At 38.8% G+C, this 20,967-nt stretch overlaps 1 protein-coding gene across 1 annotated transcript; it reads right to left on the bottom strand.

Annotated features, from left to right (window-relative positions):
• Nucleotides 1–8,372: 8,372 nt before the first annotated feature.
• plvapa (plasmalemma vesicle associated protein a) lies at nt 8,373–14,408 on the bottom strand. Its single transcript, XM_086272527.1, has 7 exons — nt 14,206–14,408; nt 13,717–14,119; nt 12,400–12,466; nt 11,583–12,292; nt 10,133–10,742; nt 9,936–9,993; nt 8,373–8,692 (listed from the first exon to the last, which is right to left on the bottom strand). Exons 2-7 carry the CDS (start codon nt 14,110–14,112, stop codon nt 8,659–8,661), a joined length of 1,875 nt encoding a protein of 624 aa, XP_086128653.1. The 5' UTR covers nt 14,113–14,119; nt 14,206–14,408; the 3' UTR covers nt 8,373–8,658.
• Nucleotides 14,409–20,967: the final 6,559 nt, after the last annotated feature.

Genomic DNA, 20,967 nt, shown 5'->3' with positions numbered 1-20,967 from the left:
TTTGCTTATTACACAGCAGTAAATTAAGAAACCTGACAGTCTGACATGGTCATGTTTTTAATAATCCCTGAGTCATATCTCATTATTTTGGCATCTATAAAATGTGGCTCTGGACTGCATATGGAAGCCTTTTCATTTCACTGTATTTTTTTTCTGTGTGACTTGCTGGCCTAGTTACATATTCCAAATTTGCTCACTCAACTAAAAATATAGCGAGCAAATGCGACTATGGTTAGACACAACTAACAAGTTGGTTTTAGGAAGGGTCATGTATTTGGTCATAATGAAGTTGAGTTTTACACGTTTGTTCATGTACAAAACAAGACAAACAAAACCAAAAAAAATGATGTCACATTTTAATTAGGTCAAGCCACACTAACCATTTCCCTGTTCGATAGAAGTGCACATGAATATTTCCCAAGACATCATTGCATACATTTAAGTAAGCACAAAGTCAATTCTCAAATACAATTTTAATAAAACTAAAGAAGGAAGAAAACAAAATTCACGTTTATTTCTCATGAGCTCACAGGTCCACTGCTTCTGTGAACTTTCTGCTGCTCAGATCAACATAAATAAATGTGCATGCTGGTATTTTCTGACCACCCTCTGGTGACACATTTCTGAGTATTAGAATCAGGAAAAAATGTGATTTAAGAGACTTTGAATCTCTCAAAGCACAGCAAATTGAACGTTGCAGCAGATGGGCTACAGCAGCAAAAGACCACACCATGTGTCATTCCTGTCAGTTAACAACAGGAAACTGAAGCTACAGTTGACACACATTCACCAAAACTAGAGAATTGGACAAACGTTGGCAAGGCTGATGAGTCTGTGACATTCGGATGGTAGCATGGATGTTGTAGCAGAGTAAGAAGTTGGACAGATTCCCCAGAGCCCCAACTACAGGAATGACAAGTTTGTTTTTGTTTGCAGTACTTGAATAAATCTCCTGACACGAAATCATTTCATTCACCCCACACTTGGACTCGACTTTACAGTTGACTGATAATGCATACCTGAAGTCATCTCTCTAACCAAGGAATCAAAAGAAAGGAAAGGGAAAGAAAGCAAAGTGAGGCAAATGAGCCATTAACAGACTTCTTTCAAAATAAAGGTGAGCAGAGCACAACTAACAGGTTAAGAATGGTTTAGCTAAGAGCGTTTGCTAAAGACAGTGAGCCAGTGGTTCTATCAGAGTTAGCCAGCACGACTTAACTCATTAACACATGAATATTCATTTCAGAAACAGCCAGAGACTGAAGCAGCAGCAGGTCCCTCTCTAGATTATGTGATACTAGGTGAGCACATGTAGCAGCAGTTTAAAGTTATTCTAGTCTTTTCTATCAATAGCAGCTTCAGCTTCAGCTTATGTTGGACCAGTGAGGCCGTGATGTAAACAAGGCATTTTTAAGCAAGTGTTTTTTAAGGCTGATGAAATAGTACTTTAAAATAATACAATGCTCCTTAATTAATATTAAAAAAAAGTATGTAAGTAGTCACTTATATGGCGATGGACGCATTTATTTACCTTTGGTTAGTTCTTATGAAGCACCAACATATCCACGTAGACGCTCACAGTTTCATGTTCTGCTAAATCATCCAGTCAGGACCAAAAAACTGCTGTATAACTTTTATGTTTGATAGCATCAAAGGAACACTAACAGATGGCGGCTGTTACATCATCGCACATATCGTAAACACACTGCTGTTAGACCTGTACAATACTGTCATTAGACTTTCATGGAAACAAGTAAATATGGATACTTATTTACACTTTTTACACACAATGATCAAGACAAGTACATTTATAGTTATTCTGGTTTGCCGTGATGATCTGGTTTGACCTCTGATGTGCCTTTGTGCCAAACAGGTTGAAAGCAGCATGATGCTGTAAGGTTAAGGGGCTGCAATCAGTCCTGAATGCGATAAAAGATGATGGAAGTGAAAAGAGAGAGCAAAATGAAGGTTACCCTGGGGTGATGGGAAGGACGCGGAGAGGACAGAGCATGTTAGAAAGCTAAGATTGCACTTTAAGCTTTTTTATGCCAAGAAAATAATAAATACTGAAATATAAATGAAGAAAATAATACACCCCTAAGTTGGATACTCCAAGCTAAACTCATTGAAACCTAATATAATTGTAGAAATGTGGGGATATTTCAAACTAAACAGACTTTTGGTCTTATGTGTTTTTAAAGGCAGCTCATGAATGGCTACACTACAGATTATTGTGTACAGTTATGAACTAAATTATTTGTTGAAATAAAATGAAATAAAATCATGTAAGATATGGATCAAGAATGGAAGAGGGCCCACAAAGAGTCATGCATATGTGCCCCTGAAGGTTTGGTCAGAATTTAACATAAACAGTACAAAAGCATGGATCTACCTGCCTTGTGTCAGCAGTTCAGGATGATGGTGGTGTAACAACTCTGGGTGTAAATGCATGGGGATATTTTCCTGGCACGCTTTGAGCCTGTTTTGAGGATCAGTTAAGCACCACAGTTTGCCCGAGTACTATCGCTGACCATGTTCAGGCCTTTATGACGGCAGTGTAGCCCTCTCCTGATGGTTGCATTCAGTATGATAACGCACAGTGTCACAAAGCTGAGATCATCTCGAACATGACAACGAGTTATCTAAACTCAAACCGTCCCACTGTCACCTGATCTCAGTCTAACAGAGTGTCTTTGGAATGTGGTTGGAAGAAGAGATTTGCATCATGGATGTGCAGCCGATGAATCTGCAGCAACTGTGTAACACTATCATGTCAATATGGAGCAAAATCCTCTGAGAAAAGTTTCCAGCTCCTTGTTGAACCCAAACCACAAAGAATTAAGGCAATAATAGCATAGAATAAAGGCGTAACTTATAAGGTTTATGGTGAGTCAATCAACAAGCCCAGTAAATGTTCTTATTTTTTTTATGAAGAAAAACAATATGAAGCATTAATAATGTCATAATTAAGGTTTTAATAATAGCATATGGCGTTGTATTTAAATATGTGTGCATCGTTTTTCACGAGCAGTATAAAAGAAAGCATTCAGCCGGATAGCGATACAATAATTAGAGCTATTTGAATCTATTATTCATTTACACCTTCTGCTTTTGTTGTCACACAAAGGCACAGCTGTTTGCCTACCACAGTTTTCACTGTCATGTCAGCACATGGACCTGACAAATTGTCCCTCAGCTCAGAAAGAGATCTTGTGTCTGCCTTTCAGCAGGCTGTGCAACGTGAGCAGCAGCGAAAGGTAAGCACGGCTGAGCGCTGACAAAGTAAGTTGAATTTAGAGATAAAAATGGAGTACTGTTGATTATTTTTCTGTTCTTGACTTTGTATGCCAGTATAGGCTACTACTTGGTAAAAAATAAACCAAACCTCAGGTTTTATAAATTGCATTAACTTCCTGCTTTGTAAATTGGTGTACCCTCCAGGCAGGTAAAAATGAAACAATCAAAAGAAAGATAAACGGGCATTCATGACACCCTTGTGTTCTACAGGGTGGACCATTTATATGGATACACCGTAATAACATGGGAATGGTTGGTGATATTAAAGTCCTGTTTGTGGCACATTAGTATATGTGAGGGGGCAAACTCCTCAAGATGGGTGGTGACCATGGTGGCCATTTAGAAGTCGGCCATCTTGGATACAACTTTTGTTTTTCCAACAGGAAGAGGGCCATGTGACACATCAAACTTATTGGTAATGTCACAAGAAAAACAATGGTGTGCTTGGTTTCAACGTAACTTTATTCTTTCATGAGTTATTTGTTGAAACTGATGTTTCTTCATCAGTGACAGTTTTCTTGTGTCCAAATTTTGGCAAATCCAACACTGAACCAGTTTCACGAAACTTAGCAAGCAGTTTGCTAACTGTAGCATGGGAGATGGGTGGTTTCGTAGGGTGTCTTGCATTGAAATCTGCTGCAATGACCCGGTTACTGCGATTTCGATTCGCTCCTCACGTGTTAACCTCTTCGACATGTCAATGGCTGTGAACAAAGAGAAACTTGTAAATAACTCATGAAAGAATAAAGTTACGTTGAAACCAAGCACACCATTGTTTTTCTTGTGACATTACCAATAAGTTTGATGTGTCACATGGCCCTCTTCCTATTGAAAAAACAAAAGTTGTATCCAAGATGGCCGACTTCTAAATAGCCACCATGGTCACCACCCATCTTGAGGAGTTTCCCCCTCACATATACTAATGTGCCACAAACAGGACTTTAATATCACCAACCATTCCCATGTTATACGGTGTATCCATATAAATGGCCCACCCTGTAGTATAGCAATACACTGGCATAGACACTAGATGGAAGCAGTACACAGGTTAGCGTCATGAAGGATGGCTCTGCTGCAAAGTTAATATGTGAACCTGTAACCCTTTTATCGCATTGAAAGAAAGACACTACAGGTCTATGACACACTGAGATAAACAAAAGCACTTCCTTACTTATTAAGCAAAAGTAAGGAAGGGGCTGTCATTGTCACGGACTGAGAGGCAGAGTTTCTTATCAGACCAATTTTGTTATCAGCGTGTTGCACCGGGTTGTAGCACTAGACCTCTGTCATAACTTTTTATGATTTAAATGGGGAACTCCAGGAGTGACATGACCTTTGAAAAGTACCCATATGAATTTAAGATATTATCGGTGACATCTGAAAGAGGGTATTTTTCCCAGCGTTCACCAATTTTTCTTAATTATTTTCTGCTTTGCTCAAACTAAACAGATATGATAACTTCAAGAGCTTTGTGTGATGAGTGATGTCCTCTCTAAGGTGTGTAATGTATACAGCACCTACTGTTACCCTTAGCAGACTGGATGATCAATAACCTTCTCTATATTCCCTGCTGTAGAATAGAGTTCTCAGGATGTGAGGGATAATTGATTAGATCAACAGCACCCTCTTGTAAACAGGTTTGAGTGGGCCTGCTTTTTGTTTCTTGTTTGTACGGCTTCCCTTTGTTACATATTGCAGATGCACTAGCCGACAACATTAAATGTTTCTGCTATGCAGCACTTTCTGTTGAGTTATTTTGCCTCTCAACAAGACAGTCAACAAACTGCTTCACGTTTTCACTACACATTGATATATTGTTATTTTATTATCATCAAGTCTACGTTTCACTTTGATTCATTAGCCAATCAAATGCAGGATAAATGTTTTTTTCATTAATCTCAGCTACAAAATCTTTAGCTTTTCCATGTTGAGCATTTTTGCAAATTGATGTTAGCTTTTACCTTGGGCCATATGTGATTTGCTGCCATTCACTTTTAGGACAATTCAGACTGCAACTTGCAACGTTTTAATTTTAGTTTCAGTGCAATTCATTAACCCAAATAGATTTTGGAAACTAACAGTTATTATAAGACTGTTTGATGGAAAAAAGGAGATGTCATCACAGGATCTTGAGGTAAGTGTTGTTCTGAAAGTACAAAGTGTCGAAGTCTGCCTGTGAATAACTGCACAAATTTGACTTCCAGGGTGTTCGTAAAGAACATTAGAGCAAAACTACTGTACATGTGTTTAAATTGATATGCACTCGACAGAGAAATCAATCTCTGGGATGTAGAGTAGTGAAACTGCTACGGTTTTGCTTCAAACATTTGGTAACGATTGATTCAGCAGTTAGTTCAGTGATATCAGTCATGATGAAATTCCATCTGTCCAGCAATTCAAGCTGAACCTGACCATGAGCTTTTCAACTGGATAACAAAAGCCAGTAAATAAAAAAAAAATTCATCTGTTGATACAAACTCTTCTTTCTATGCCTTAGTGCTTTGTATCTAACATCACAGAGAAACTCGGGGTTTAGTATCTTGCCCAAGGATAGTTTTGGATGCAGACTGAAGAAACAAGGGATCAAACCATCAACCTGCCAATTAGTAGAAGACTACAGATTTATGACAGGCCTATGACATTAAACAAAAATACAGAACTTACAATCTGACAGCCTTAGTACTTTCATTAAATTAAGAGACACACACAGACACGTCTGTACATAATTTACTATATAAAGTTTAATGTAAGGTATTATTGTGCTCTTTGTGTTGGGGCAGTAAATTAAAGGAAAGTTGTAGGTGGAACATTTTATTATATTGACGTTACCATTTGAACTTCATGTTTCTTCAAAAAACATAAAGGTCTAGCTGTTAAAACAAAGATTATATGAAAGCAAACTGTTGTCTTTAACAACAAAACAATCTTCGCCTTTCTTCCAATAACATTTCTGCTGAAAGAAGTCAAGGTGAAGGTCAGGGTTGCTCTGAAGGATGTAAAAAAAAAAGAAAAAGAAAAAGCCTCATAATCCCCTCTAGTCTCTGCAGTGTTGATGGACAAAAAAAGGGGTTTTGCTTCATGATGTCTTTTCCATCCTGGGCAGCCGTGTGACGGCAGCTACAGCCCAACAGACAGGAAATGCAATTAGAAGTCACAGTAAAAAAGGGGACATTAGCATGCACAGACAAAAGAGTCACAGTCCTGAAGCCCCAGGTGAGGAAGGAGGTCGTAATCATAACCACCCTTACAATTTCCTGCCTTTTAGGAAGTAGAGGGAGGTGGTCCTTCAGACTGTGCCACAAATGCCTCATATTTTTGTAAGTAATGACCAGAGTTCTTAGGGTCAAGATCCTCAGTCAACAGCCAGCACTGAGTGTGTGAATGTTATCTAGTCTTAACCTGACCATGTGCTGGATTAGCTTTTACCCAGACGTACATCTGGCCTTAATAATGACCTGCTTAAACACCCAGTGTATCGTATTTGATACATGTCTTTTGTGACTTTTTGAGACAAGCAATTAAAAAATTGCCAGATGTAGCATTAAATGTAATTCTTTTTTTAAACAAATGGTCAGATGGTTCACTAAAACTTTCCTGGCAACTATGTCATGTTTCAGGCTTTAAAAGATTTTTAAAAACCTAAACAACTGAAAAGAACAAACAAAAAAAACAGGACATGTATGGATAGGCTGCTTACACTTTATTTCAAACTGTGTCCAGTTTTGGCAAAGTGACAGAAAACTTGAAAAAAAAGTGACATGCATTGCTCGAATGTAAGTATATCTCGTATGTCCTATTGGTCTGTTCACTTTATGACATGTTAACATATTTATAATACTTTGTTTTGAGCTCTGTTAAAAGGAATGATATAAATACAATAACCTTCAGGGAGTTGTTCGAGCATAAATTAAATTTAAAGAATGTAAGGTGGGAAAGTTCAAACTATGCCTGTAGCCTCGTAGTCTGTTCAGAGTCTGCCCCACATCTTGCCCTATGACAAGCCTGAACTGGATGAGAAATTATAGAAAGTGCATAACAATTGTTGTTATTGACCACTGTGTCAGTCAGACAATGCTCAGTGGTGAACTGTGCACATAGAATACACAAATGATGTACGGGGCAGGAAAATGAGATGACATGACAGGAAACAGACTTGCTCAGACCAGCATCATCAAGATAATTTTCCAGTAAGTAGTTTTAACACATCCTGTGTCCCATCGCATCCAATAAAGAGACTCCCAGTAGCATCCAACCATCTGACCTTTAATACCCTGATTGGCGCTCCTGCATTTCACATCCTAAATGTGGAAAACACTACTGTTAAACAAAGGATATCCTATCCCTCTCGCCCAAGCCTAAGTGCTGTATTTAATTGGCACCAATACAAATACCCTTTTGATTCTTGAATTAACAGCATGTCCCCATCCTTTCACAGTTCTTTGAACAGGATGTTTGTCTGTTCTCAAGATGTTTTTTCCCCACTGGACCATGTTGGCTCCACACTGTTGGGGTCCAAATAAAATGAACCTTTGTATGAAACGAATCCAAGACCAGTAGCTTTGTTTATCTTTTTGTCTGTATTAAAGCTGTTGTATTAATATTCAGGCTGTGATCGGAGAAAGAAGATAAAATCTGATTGCTATGTCTAAGGTTGTTTAAGGTGTGGTCAGACCACTCATCATGTAGCGATTGCTCCGTCTTTTCCCACCTGTTTTTTTTCTTTTTCAATGAGAGGTATTTTAAGATCTTATTTAGATTATGGATATCCGTGTTCTCTGCCGTAAGGAGGTTACGCACTGTTTTTAAGTGCTTGTCAAAAGATTCCTACCATTTTTCTCTGCCTCCATACTAACAAGTTGGCAGGTAAACATAAACATGTTGGAAGGATTAAACCGTGTTGCCAATAAGCTGTCACAGGAGGGGCTTGGGAGTCAGCTGCAGACAATTAGTTACACAATAGGTGACGCACACAGAAACAAACAGTTCTTTCCGGATCTGAATGGGATAATATTTTAAATAGCTTTGTTTATAAAGAACAAGACAAGGAGACAGAGAAATGGAGACTAGAGGCACAGTTTACATGCTTAGGCTTAAACAAAACCTTTATTTTTATCTTTGTATTTACAGTGTAAAAATACTATATACTAAATACTAGATGCCATTATTCATACACGCATGACAAAGCTTCACATTTTAAATGTAAAAGTGCAAGTTATTGGAATGTATTTCATACATGCATACTGAAACATTACCTGTCGTAAGCAGAGCGTATTATACAGTACTTTTATGTATAGACAATGTGAGAACTCAATATGAGAAGCCATGTGTAACAGATAACAACAGATTATAAAAATGATATGGTTAACCCAGCATTCTGGAGACTTCTTGTTTCTCTCTGTTGAAAGAAAGAAAGAAAGAAAGAAAGAAAGAAAGAAAGAAAGAAAGAAAGAAAGAAAGAAAGAAAGAAAGAAAGAAAGAAAGAAAGAAAGAAAGAAAGAAAGAAAGAAAGAAAGACAAAAATTTGGTAATTGTATATAAAGTGGAAGTGCATCAAACCTGCAACATTTTGTTAAAGGATAACTTTGGTGATAATCTGTGTAATACACAAGGGTCTTCTAGAAAATTTTGATATAAACTATTTAGAAATAACCTATAAAGCTATTTTAAAACATTTATGTATTTACCCCACCGCTTACCAAAATCCAATTTTTTTGGTAAGGTGTTCCATCGAACATTGTGTTACCTAAAAAAAACTGGTTTGTCTAAAAAGGCCAATTAATCACATTAGCAGAGGCTGAAATCTGTCATGCTGATTAAAGAAGCAGCACATTTGCTTAAAAAAATGCTCTACCTTGGCTATTTTAGCAGACTTAAACCCACACAGGTTGTTGCCTCATTCACGCACGTGACTTGCAGGTCTTCAGCTGGCAACTTAATTTAGTAAGAGCTAGACAGGTTTGTGAACAGAGTATTATACCCTGTTGTATGTCTTTATGATTCTATAATCAAACCCAAAAGGCTGACATTCAACTAGTCAAAGTCATTGCTTCTTTAATCAGCACACTTTTCAGCATTAAGTAAAACATAAGTGATGGCTGATGTTGATTTTAACTATTTTTTTTAAATAATCCTGCATTAATAATGGTCATTTACATCATTTAGTGTCATATTTTATTGCCCTGCGCCTTTCTTTAAGAACCTGCACTTTTCTTTTTTTTGAACATTAGTATAATAACAATACCAGTACATGCCTATTCTACAGTATTATTTGGCCTGCTGACCGTGAAAGGAAAATGATGCAATGCTTTTATAATGTTTATAAATGCATAAAAAGGGTCATTTTAACCTATTTCTACGTGGTTGCTAGGTAACACGATGATGCAATAATATATCATGTGCCATTCAGCTTTTGTGGATGCAGACGCAGATAGATAGGTGGAGAAATGCTTAAATGAGGTCATTTTAGCCTGTTGCTAGGCGTTCACTTAGCAACATCGGTAAGAACCTTCAGGGGCTCAAGATGAACCCGTGCGCCATCTTGGTTGCTCACCTCCTGGTCATGTAGGAGGACTCAGCAATCAGCAACTTACAACACTTGCAATAATTCATAATCCTCAGAGAATAAATACAATACTTACTGTGGGCCAGGCGGGTTGATCAGGCGTTGTAGATTTTGTATGTGCTGAGCGATGTTGCCTATTTGTTAAAAGATAAGAAAATAGTGATTTATCATGACCTCGCCATGAGTTATTAATCATATAAATTTAGATGTTTGACAGTGAGAATAATAAATAAGAGTAAAACAAATGTATTTATTTATGCTCAAGGGGTGTACCTGTCATTCCATTGGGTTTTCCTGCACCAAATGGCGATCCAGCTCCAGTACTGGTACCACTTGATGTTCCTTTCCCTGGTATACTTGGTGTTTTACTTTGACCTGAGTTACTGCTCCCAAACCAAGGAAGCCCAAAGGTAGTTTTACTTGTTGATGATGATGAGGAGGAGGAGGAGGAGGAAGAGGAGGATGATGAACCTAATCCTAAGCCAGAGCTTCTTGTATTTGAAGTTTGCTTATTCAAGGAAAACGAATTTGAGCTGAGGTTAGGAGTAGACACTGATGACCCAGAGGAAGACCCGATGGAAGAAGAGCCTCTCCCACTCAATAATGGGTTATTTGAGCCTATTCCACCTGAGCTAAGATTTGGATTGTTAAGTCCTGACCCAGGAGAGCTGACTCTTGACCCAGTGGACAAGGGTGTATTTGAGGAGCTTGCTCCAGTTGCACCCAGTAGAGTTGATGCAGGTTTATTGAATGATCCAAGTGAGCTAGAACCTTGGCCTAACAGTCCAGTTGACCCTGTCTTACCCTGCTGACCGAAACTGGTAGAGCTTGGAGAATTAGAGCCGACACCCCAGCGATTCTGTACTGGAAATCCAAACCCTGTCTGAAAAATAAAAAATGGTCCGTTTAAACATGAGAGAAAATAGAGCCTTCAATTTTCATTCATGTATAACACAACAAAACACGTGAATCAAGAGAAAATATCAAAACAATGAAATCAAGTTCTGCTTTAAGAAAAAACTCAATTTTTCCTCAGTAATCACAAAACTGCACTAAGCTTCACATCTAGGTTCAAATTTTCTCCTCAGACCATAGCAGACACTTAACACGAAAGGCAGAAACATTTGCCTGCTTTCACCTCTTTGCCCTCTAGTTTTTTACTGGCGGACAATACCCTGCTCCCCCCTCATCTTCTGCACTTGCTGGAGTTGAGGCTGGATCATTTCCAACAACCAGTCATGCTGCTTTGATCTCATCCACCTTATATAACACCTCATTATCTCAAAGAGGTGAGGCATGGGCTTTTTTCTATGTTAGCATTCCTGCACTTGCTCTGTACTGCAGAGGCTGTCATTAACAGCAGTGCTAACGTTTTTGCACAAAATCAGCTAGTTGCTGTATCAATAAATGCAGATCATTGCACTTATCAATAGTTTTATAGGAAAATCTACAACAAAATATACAGACAAAGACAAATTGCATGGGATCACTTTTCATAATAGCATGAATCTCTGTCTGCAGTTGTCATTGAGTACCCCTGAGAAAAGCTTTGGAAGGATGAAGGACTCAGTTGAAAATTAAATTAGGTTTTTGATGACTAAGTGGGTTTTTTTTTTCCTGAAATATCCAAGTTTTTACATAACTTGGATATTTAAGAACACAAAAAAGCTCAAAATGCGGGGCTTGTGTAGCATATCGATCAGTCTTGAGTGTTTTTTCTTACCTTGGACTTGTTGAGAATTTCGATTTGCTGCATAAGGCTCTCAATCTCTTTAGTTTTATAATTGACGGTGCTTTCTAAGACCTCTTTCTCTCCGCTTAGCCTCTTCTTTTCCCTCAGGAGTCTCTCCTGGTCCTGATCGTGCTTCTGCTGAAGTTTGTCTAGGTTCTGTTTGTGTTGCTCAACCATGCCTGCGCGCTCCTTGCTGCACGAGCGGTAGTCTTCAGAGAATCGCCAGTTTTCAGCCTTCAAGCGGATGTTCTCATGCTGGATGCCTGCCACATGATTTCCCACGGTGTTCATGTAACGCTGGAGCTTGTCTTCCACCTCTCTGGACAGGTTGGTGCAGTTGGAGCGGATCTGTTCCAGGTGTTCCCTCTGTTTCGGACAGGTGATCTGGAAGGCAATGTGTGCAGGGAAGAGCGAATCGATCTTGTGCAGAAAAGCCCTGGAAACATTGTAGACCGAACCCAAGGACTGGGAAAACTCATCTTTGGATGTTTTCTCGTAGATCTGCAGCTGCTTTTCTTTTGTGGCGATATCCCTCCTCAGCTTGATGGTCTCCAAGTTGAGGTTGTCCCTTTCTTTGGCAATCTCCTCCATTTCCATCTTCATGGCTTGCACTGACTGGGTGAAGTTGGAACTCACAAGCTGAAACCTAGCTTTCAGTTCTTCGACCATCACCCCACAGTTACAAGTATTAAAATCTGTAGCTTTAAAAAAATAGAAAAGAAAAACAACATACAAAGTAAGTCACAGCTGCATGAAATGCATTAATGTATTTATTTTGGGGCTTGCACTGAAGACGTATCATATTTACCTCTTGACATGGGGCATGGGGAGGATCGTAAGAGTCTGCATGAGAGCAGCTCAGTATTGAGCTGTAGCTGTTGACATTAATACAAACAAAACAAAACAGAGTGTTAGGGATTTGTTCTAAAACAGAGTGAAAAAACACATTTTTAAAACTTCAGGTTTGCCAGTCGCAAGAAATATTTGAGCTAAAGTTCTATGGATCTATGATCATTTTGATTCATCTCCAGTTTTGGTGGTGTGAAGTTCAGCGGTCTCTGCCAACTTTTATACAGCAGGAATGGACACATTCCCTTTGTGGACAAATTTATGCGTAACTTCTTGGAGCTTTTTTTTACCAGGACCATCTTCACCCTAACCACTGGGGTTCATATAATTTATCTACAAACATTTATCTAACCCTCAGCATGGCCCATAAACTCAAATACAGGTACAACTATCATAGACTTTCACCTTTTAACGTGTATAACCACCTTGGGTAAATACCTCACTGCCATTACTAATTTGATATCTTTCGATTTCTTGCATCCTAATGCCAGCAAAATTGAGGTTCTGGTGTTTGGACCTGACAGCTTCTCTGAGGAGGTCAGTCATTCTGTCGTGCCGCCCCCTGTCCAGATTATCGTAAATCACTGAATGTACACCTCTGTGTCCTCCTTAGCCTGTCTCCAACTGGTGCAAACAAAAAACTCGCCAGCACTCAAATATTACATTTAATCTTGCTGCCATTCACTGAGAAATTCAGAATTAATTTTCAAATTTCATTAATATCAATGTAGAGCTCTGATTTGACCATCAGAAGATAGGTACAGCTTGGCCATAAAGAGATGGAAATGGTCAGCAATACTTAGGTAAGCTGTTGCATTTAAACAATGCTCAGCTGGTACAAAGCCATTCGAAGTTGTGGCTCCTAGACTCTGGAACAGCCATCCTCAGCCTGGCTGAATATGTGGTTTGCTTTGAATGAATGATGAAAGCTCATTTTTATAGCTTTTTTTATTCTTGTTTTTCTGATGTGTGTGCGTAAGCATGCATGCAGGAGTGAATGTAAGACCGTATATTTGACAGTTTGTATGTTTGAACCTGTGGATTTATTGTTAATGTGCAGTTCATCAAGCTGTGAAGCACAAATGAAATATTATTAAGTATATTATTATTTTGCATCAACTTGGCTAAAGTATTGCAGGCGTATTGATCATCTTTTCCTGTCATCTGTAATTTTACTTATTAAAAAGATGAAAGCTTCATAAATTAAATTAGATAACACATAAGAAGGTAGACATAGAAGAAAGATATCGGTATTGTAAAAAGCTCAGTTCCTCACCTGCTTCTGATCGCATTCGTGGAAATACAGAATTGACATATTGGTGTACTGACGCAGTATTGTCAGGTCAGAGTCGAGCCGAGCCTTCGCAGTCAGGGTGACATTGAGGAAATTGGTCAAGTTTGTCCTCTGCTTCTTGAGAGCCACATTCTCCAAGGATATCTGACTGAAGCGCTCCTCAAGGTCCTGCGTGCGTTCTTGGCATGTAGAGTCCTGCGTCTTACCATAGACAAGAAAGAGCACGAGGCTAACTATGATAAGAGACTGAATGAGCGAGGAGAAGAAGAAGACGATGCGCATGTAGTAGCCGCAACTCTTGCTGCTGGAGCGGTACTGCATCTTTTTTTTAGCCTGTGGGCTGTGCTTGGAGACCTGGGAATAGCCGCTGCTGTACATGGGTGCTCTAAAACAGAGTAAAAAAAATCAAAACAAAAACCAAAAACAAAACAAAACGAAGGGCTTAAAGCAAGTCCAAGATCTGAGAGTTACCAGGAGACAGATGATAATGCTGAATTATTTCAGACTGTCCGGCTGATTTCACACCCCATTTCTTGTAAAGTCTTCCAGTGAAGCCCAATATGCTGCAGATCCTGACCAGATTCCTCTTTGCAGTTGTGCTACAAGAGAATAGAAACGATTGTGTGCTGGTTGTAAACTTGGGCAAGGGTTTATAAACACCTTTGGCCACACATTTCCTATAATGGGAATGGTCCTGTTCCCAGTCTCCTCCCTCCGTTGGCCGCCCACACCTATGCAGAGTTTATCAAACACACGATGACCTCTCTGCATGCTTTATGAGCCAGATGTTTTCTTGGGAAAAACTAAATAAATTCTCTTACTGTAATTTGCGAACTGCACCTCATTGCAATTGGTTGAGTCAGAATTTAAGGCCTGCTGAAAAACCCCAAATACCAATGGGCTCCGAGGACCTCACTGGACTGAATGTGTGGAGCTTCCCTGTAAATCTGCCAAATCCATCTTTCATGGGATCATAAACAGTGATTTCCATCACGCAGCTGACAAGGAGGACAATGGCTCCTGATGCTCCTCTAAGAGTCTTATTCTGTGGCTCTTTGATGCTTCGAGTCTCAGTCCAACACAATGACGTCAGCACACTTCCCTCTGTCATAACACAAACATGCACTAAGGCACACACACACGCGCGATTTAAAATGAAATGTAAGAGTGAGAATCCCAACTTTTGTCCTGAACGCTATTGTTGACATGGTTGACAGGAAGTGGCACACTGCAGAGGAATTGCTGATGTCCAAAGCTGCCAAGAATCTACAGAAAAGACTCAACAAACACAGGATACAGATTACACAAATAATAAGGGTGTTTTAATTGAGGTTGAAGTGGTTTGCTTGTTTTTTGTAATATCTAGATGGTGGGTCCGGTTTCCATTTTATTTTTATTTTTGGAATCATGGTGATGCCGACCTGGTCGAGCAGCACAGAGAGCTATGTTTTATGGACATTATGGACAATGCCAGGCATCCTCTGCACACGGCCATTAACAACCAGAAGAGTCTGTTCAGTGACAGGTTGCTTCTCCCAAAGACAAGAACTAACAGACTTAAAAACTCCTTTGTCCCACACACCATCAGACTGTTTAACTCCTCTCTGGAGGGGAGAGGGAGGGGAAACAGGAGGACAAAGGAGGGGGGAACAACTAAGCTGTAGTGCCTCTTCACCTCACTGTACAATACCTTGTGCAATACTTTTGTAAATAGTCAACGGTGCAATAGACTCAATACTTGAAATGTGCAATTCACTTGTATTTTTATTTTTATTCCTATTTATTCTATTTATCCCCTTCGTATATTTTATTTATATTGTCTCTGTATTTATATATATGTGTGTGTGTATAACTCTGTAACTTCTGTCGGTGCTGTGCTTTTTTGGAAATCGAATTTCCCAGAGGAACCCACCCGAGGGATTAATAAAGTTCTATCTTATCTTATCTTATCTTACTTCCAGCGTACGCTAAACACGTGAAGCCCGGAGTGAAGTCGGACTCCAGTGGTGATGGTGATGAGCCACTAAAATGTGGTTCAACACCATTTTTTGCCACTGAACATGAGCAAATCTCCTTGCATGTGAATTTCAGGTTCCTTTGTGACATAAATAACAGGAAGGGCTCATAGGGTCCAGTTTTGTGTGATTTCTTTGCTTTGGGTGCGTCTTTCCCAGCAGGACTCCCATCACAAAGACTATAAATCAAATATTAAGTGTTTGAGTTGACCGTTAACAATCAAGAAAATATTTCTTGTAGATAATGTTATATTTATAATAAAGACCATTTTATCTGCAGTGTGCACTTAATAAAGTCCTTATCTATCTGAGAGATTTTATGCCATTAATATTGGTAATTTAAAAAAGAAGTATTTTAATTGAATTGTCTCAGAACATGGTAGACATTTGGATCTTCATGCAGTTGTAAAAATAACAACAACCAAGAAAAACCTTTTTGACATAACTGAGCAATCTTTTTTTAAAATTATTATTAGTCTTTTGTTTATACAGGTAAAAAATCTCATTGAGATTAAAAATTCTCATTTCCTCATTTTCCAAGAGAGACCTGCCATCTAAGCATAACAATTATATTTCACTTGACTGCATGATTTAAAAAAAAAAGTTTAAAGTCATGATTAACGATGATTTTAAGAGGCCACTTAAGGTCTTTTTGTTAGAAAATGCAGACGTTACTGCAAAAACAGTTTATTTAAACCAAATTCTGTTTATTTCTCAGCCTCAAAACTGTCATCAACAGCTGCCCATGTGAGTGTGAAACAGCCGCAATTTCTAGCACCTCATGTGAGAACAAGCCAAATGTGTACCCCTCCCACACAGCAGCAGCTAATGTAGGTGTGCAGCATCTGCTCCTGCAGCTGAGGTTAAGCACCTTTAACAGAAACACAGAGCTTGAAATGTTTGTGCCAGATTACACTTCAGGCTTGTGGCGGGAAGAAAATATTTCCCTTCAACAGGATTTTTTAGTTATTTTATTGAAAAATAAAAATATCAGAATTCAGCCAGACACTATAAAAAAGCTGCACGCTGTCATTCACCAGCGGTTTTTTCTTTCAAATTGATGTGGCAGGAGGGGGTGTTTGGAGAGACCAAAGAGAAGGTATTGCATTGTGCTTTTTATTTTCCTTGAAACTCGAAGACCTCCATTATGCTCGTGTTTCTTGAAACTGGAGAGGGCATACACCCACACAAAATCCACTGAGGGCTGCTTGCATGTTCGCTTAAAATGCAGAATTACTGCTTCTGCAAATGAGCAACAAAACATTTGGAAGTGGTTAAAGTAAACCTTGGTGCTACAATATGAGCACATATAAATAATTCTTACACATATATAAAGAAAACATTCTTTAGATCTTATGAATGTGAAAGTTTCGTTTTAGTGTGGGTGAAATATTACACACAGTTTACCATTATGGGATTCTTTTATAGTTTCCTACATATTTTTAAAACATATCAAATTTGTCAAGTCAAGAAATCAGCTCATGTATTAAACAGTAACATTAAGCACAGGCCTCTACAGTGTACAATGTACCAAAACTGACAGATTTCTAATACATTTACCTGCAGCAGGCTGGTAATCAGTAATGACATATCTTAAGAGATAATCATTTAGGTAACGTTTGTCCTGATGGCGCAGCAAGAAGACAGTCACATACAGTAATCGTCATGGGACACACTGCCACTTAGAGGAACATAAACACTACTACAGCCACAGATCTACTTGGAAATGTAGTGGCTGAATGCATGTGTGTGTAGCAGCTCCAAGCGTCAGGAAAGTCTTTTTAAGCTTTGCCTGGATTATTATACTCCTCTAAGGCAATGTGCATGAATGAAAAATATGCACCTATTTAACAAAATTATTTTCTTGGCTGTAATTGGAGTGCCAATAGAAAACTTTGAGAATGTTGTTCTGTCCAGGCAGGACTATCTTGTCACAACTTGTCATATTTGCTCAATATAGCCTAACATTTTGATAAAAATTGCATGTTTTTTCATTTTTTGACTAACATGTTTAAAAGTATTCTGCATGTTTCCTTCAGTATTTTTGTGACATACAACAATATAACGTCCTGAAGTTGACACTAGTGATTTTTTTTTTTATATCAATGTGTGCTCAAATATGGGATTTTACAGGATGGCTTGATTTATTTATTTATTTATTTTATATTTACTTTGCCCAAACACAGATATTCTTTTGTCTATTCCAGATTACAGGTCCTGAGTCATTTTTATGGTAAGAACGGACAATAAAAATTTCAGTCTTTTATCTTTAATAGGTTTTGAGATATTCATGTTCAAATATTGCTGCAGATTTTAACGTGCAAAAAAAAATAATTCTGAAAGTGGGCAGACTGGCTGCTTATAAAAAGATATATTTCTTATAAAGGGCAGCACGGTGGCACGGTGGTTCGCACTGTTGCCGCACAGCAAGAAGGTCCTGTGTTCAATTCCACCATCAGGCATGGGGTCTTTCTGTGTGGAGTTTGCATGTTCTCCCTGTGTTTGCGTGGGGTACTCCGGCTTTCTCCCACCATCCAAAGACATGCAAGGATAGGTTAATTGATTAATTGATTGCAGTGTTAGCCCTGCAACAGACTGGCGACCTGTCCAGGGTGCATCTCGCCCTATGACAGCTGGGATCGGCTCCAGCACCCCCCGTGACCTTGAGAAGGATAAGCGGAAGCGAATGGATGGATATTTCTTAAAAAGCATTCCATATATACAAAAAAAAAGTATTTGAAAAGCTGCAATTTCACAGCAAAACATATGTCCAAAATTTAGCCACAAAATCAGAGGTGGATGAGAAGAAAACAGACGTGAACAGTAAAGCAGTGAAAATACTGCAACACATGAGGACAATTTAAAGAGCTGAACACAGAATTATAAATTCTTTGTAATGCTGTGGACAAATTTGTGTTTTACTAATTAACAGCTTTTGTTATTTAGATCAGATTTTTAGTTAATATTTGATGGACTGACTCTTTCATACAGCACGTGCTGCTGAATTTTTAAAATGTGCTCCAAAAAAATGTGAACATCTGAATGTGTAGCAGCTGTGTGTATCACTGATGGAGATGTTACTTAGTTTCATAGCACCTGTCTAAAAATGGTTTTATGACTGCTGTCCTGATGTTACCAGCTGATGTGTGAAGTACTGTTATTAAGCCTCAAGCTGGGGATTTTTGTTGTCAGTGTTTTGAAACTGAATGTGATTTGAAATACAGACTGAGGACACTCTATGCTTATGATTCAAAGTGCTCTGATTATCATTCATTCTGACTCGTAGAATGATCCAAATTCACAAAATTGACTTAACTGTTAGTTTGACATCATGTTGAATAGAATATTCAGCTCATAACCCATCAAGGAAATGTTTAATAATGTCATAGACCAAAAAAAGGTGAGGGCCAAAGACTCTTATACAAGCGGAATTTGACTTGCATCCAAAGGAATCGCCTCCTGCTGGCCATTGGAGAGAATGCAGGTTTAAGGCTTTTAAGGCACACTGACTTTTTTTTCAAACCTAGAAGCTATGTCATCTTTTATTCTGTCTGTGATGATGAGCTGGCCTCCACATTCTCCATATCCCACCCAAATCAAAATTTCCATCTCCAGTTTCACTTGAGAGCAGACTGGAATTCCCAGCGCAAACACAGAGGATCCACACACCACAGAACACCCCAAGAGGTCCCGTGTCCATGTTCACGTGTGTCAGAACCATCTTGTAGCACAGGAAAAATGTGCACAACTTTAGGCAGATAGTTTTAATGTTGCAAATGCTTGTTCCCTCACACTTTCTTAAGTTCAAGGCAAAATCTGAAAAATAATCTGATTTGCTTTCTTGTGTAGCATATAGTCTTGATACAAGTTGGCTTGCTTATGACCACAGGTAACATAATCCAGCCAATAGCAAAAAAGGCTCACTTTCAACATAATCTACTTTCTACTTAAATGCCACAGAAATAAAGTGGGTTCAGTGTACGAGCGGTTAATTTTCTTTTTAATTGTGTTGATGGATTTTCTTCTGCCCAGTGAAGAGATGTGATAAAGATAAAATGTAAAAATGTAAACAAAGCTACTTCTGAAGTAGCTTCCTGTCTTCGTGCTGGTCCCTGTGAACATCCAGATCTGATTTCAGCTTTTATGCTAAGCTAGGCTAACATTGCCCTGTCTGTGCCTTCATGTGACAGATATGAAACTTCGACGGCTGTTCTCATCTCAGCTCTCAACAGTCACAAATTAAATTGCTACATCTCATTTTTCTAATGCATACACACCAAAGTGTATAAACAATTTGCAGTTTTACCAGGAGGGGGTTTGTGTTATGTGTCGGCTGGGAGCACTAACTTCCTGGAGGCTCCGCTGGTTGCCTGGCAACTGCTCGATAATTCCCTAAAATGTCCAGCTTTCACTTTAATACCAAATATTTGGAAAGGCATCTAATTTACATGTTTCTTTTTTACTCCAGTGCTTCCTGGACCACCTACCTGGCATACTGTTTTATCTGCCCCAACAAAAAAAAACCCCAAAAAAACCCCAAACTTATTTCCTAATAAAAACTCCTGGATGACACCCAGAATCACACCATAGGATTTGAGATGTTTCATGTGCACATTGCGCAGTTATGTTGAACATGTGCAGTATTGGGTGGCTTACTTAAGGAAAGAGGTGGTACATGCCTTCGTCAATCATCAGACCGCGGAAAGGCAAATAAACAAGGTGGTGCTAAATAACGGCATGTGCAGAGTTTGTGCACAAAGAAAGTGGAAATACCTGCTCTTGTTGTCTGCGCTCCAGCTTGAGCTGAATTTAAATGGCACTGCACCGCGTCGGCGGGGTTAAAAAATTCAGACGTTCATTTATCACGACAATGCGCGATGATATCAAAGACAGAATTGCTGAAATGAATTTTCTCAACAGGCCCTGTGATGTGCCATCCTCTCAGATCATTTATTCTGGCTCAAATTTAATTTAGAAAAAAAAATAAAAAATGAAAGAATAGCTGTGGCCAGCACCTCCTGCGGTTATGTGATAAGAAAGACTGGAGCATTCATATCAAAGAAATTTCCCCCTCATATATATTGTATTTATCTATGTTTTTTAATCACTTTTTTCCTGCTGAGCCATGAGGCAGACGGGAAATTATCGGGAGGAAGGGGGGGGTTTCGCTTGTAATGATGGAATGTACAGTGGCTTTCTGCACGTTCCCACCAAGCAC

Source organism: Aulonocara sp. 'chitande type north' Nkhata Bay, linkage group LG18, assembly GCF_057382095.1.
Source record: "Aulonocara sp. 'chitande type north' Nkhata Bay isolate Kocher_YH1m ecotype deep benthic linkage group LG18, A_spYH_male_GT1.1, whole genome shotgun sequence".
Taxonomy (NCBI): Eukaryota; Metazoa; Chordata; class Actinopteri; order Cichliformes; family Cichlidae; genus Aulonocara; species Aulonocara sp. 'chitande type north' Nkhata Bay.
This window is presented reverse-complemented; position numbering and strand designations above follow the sequence as displayed.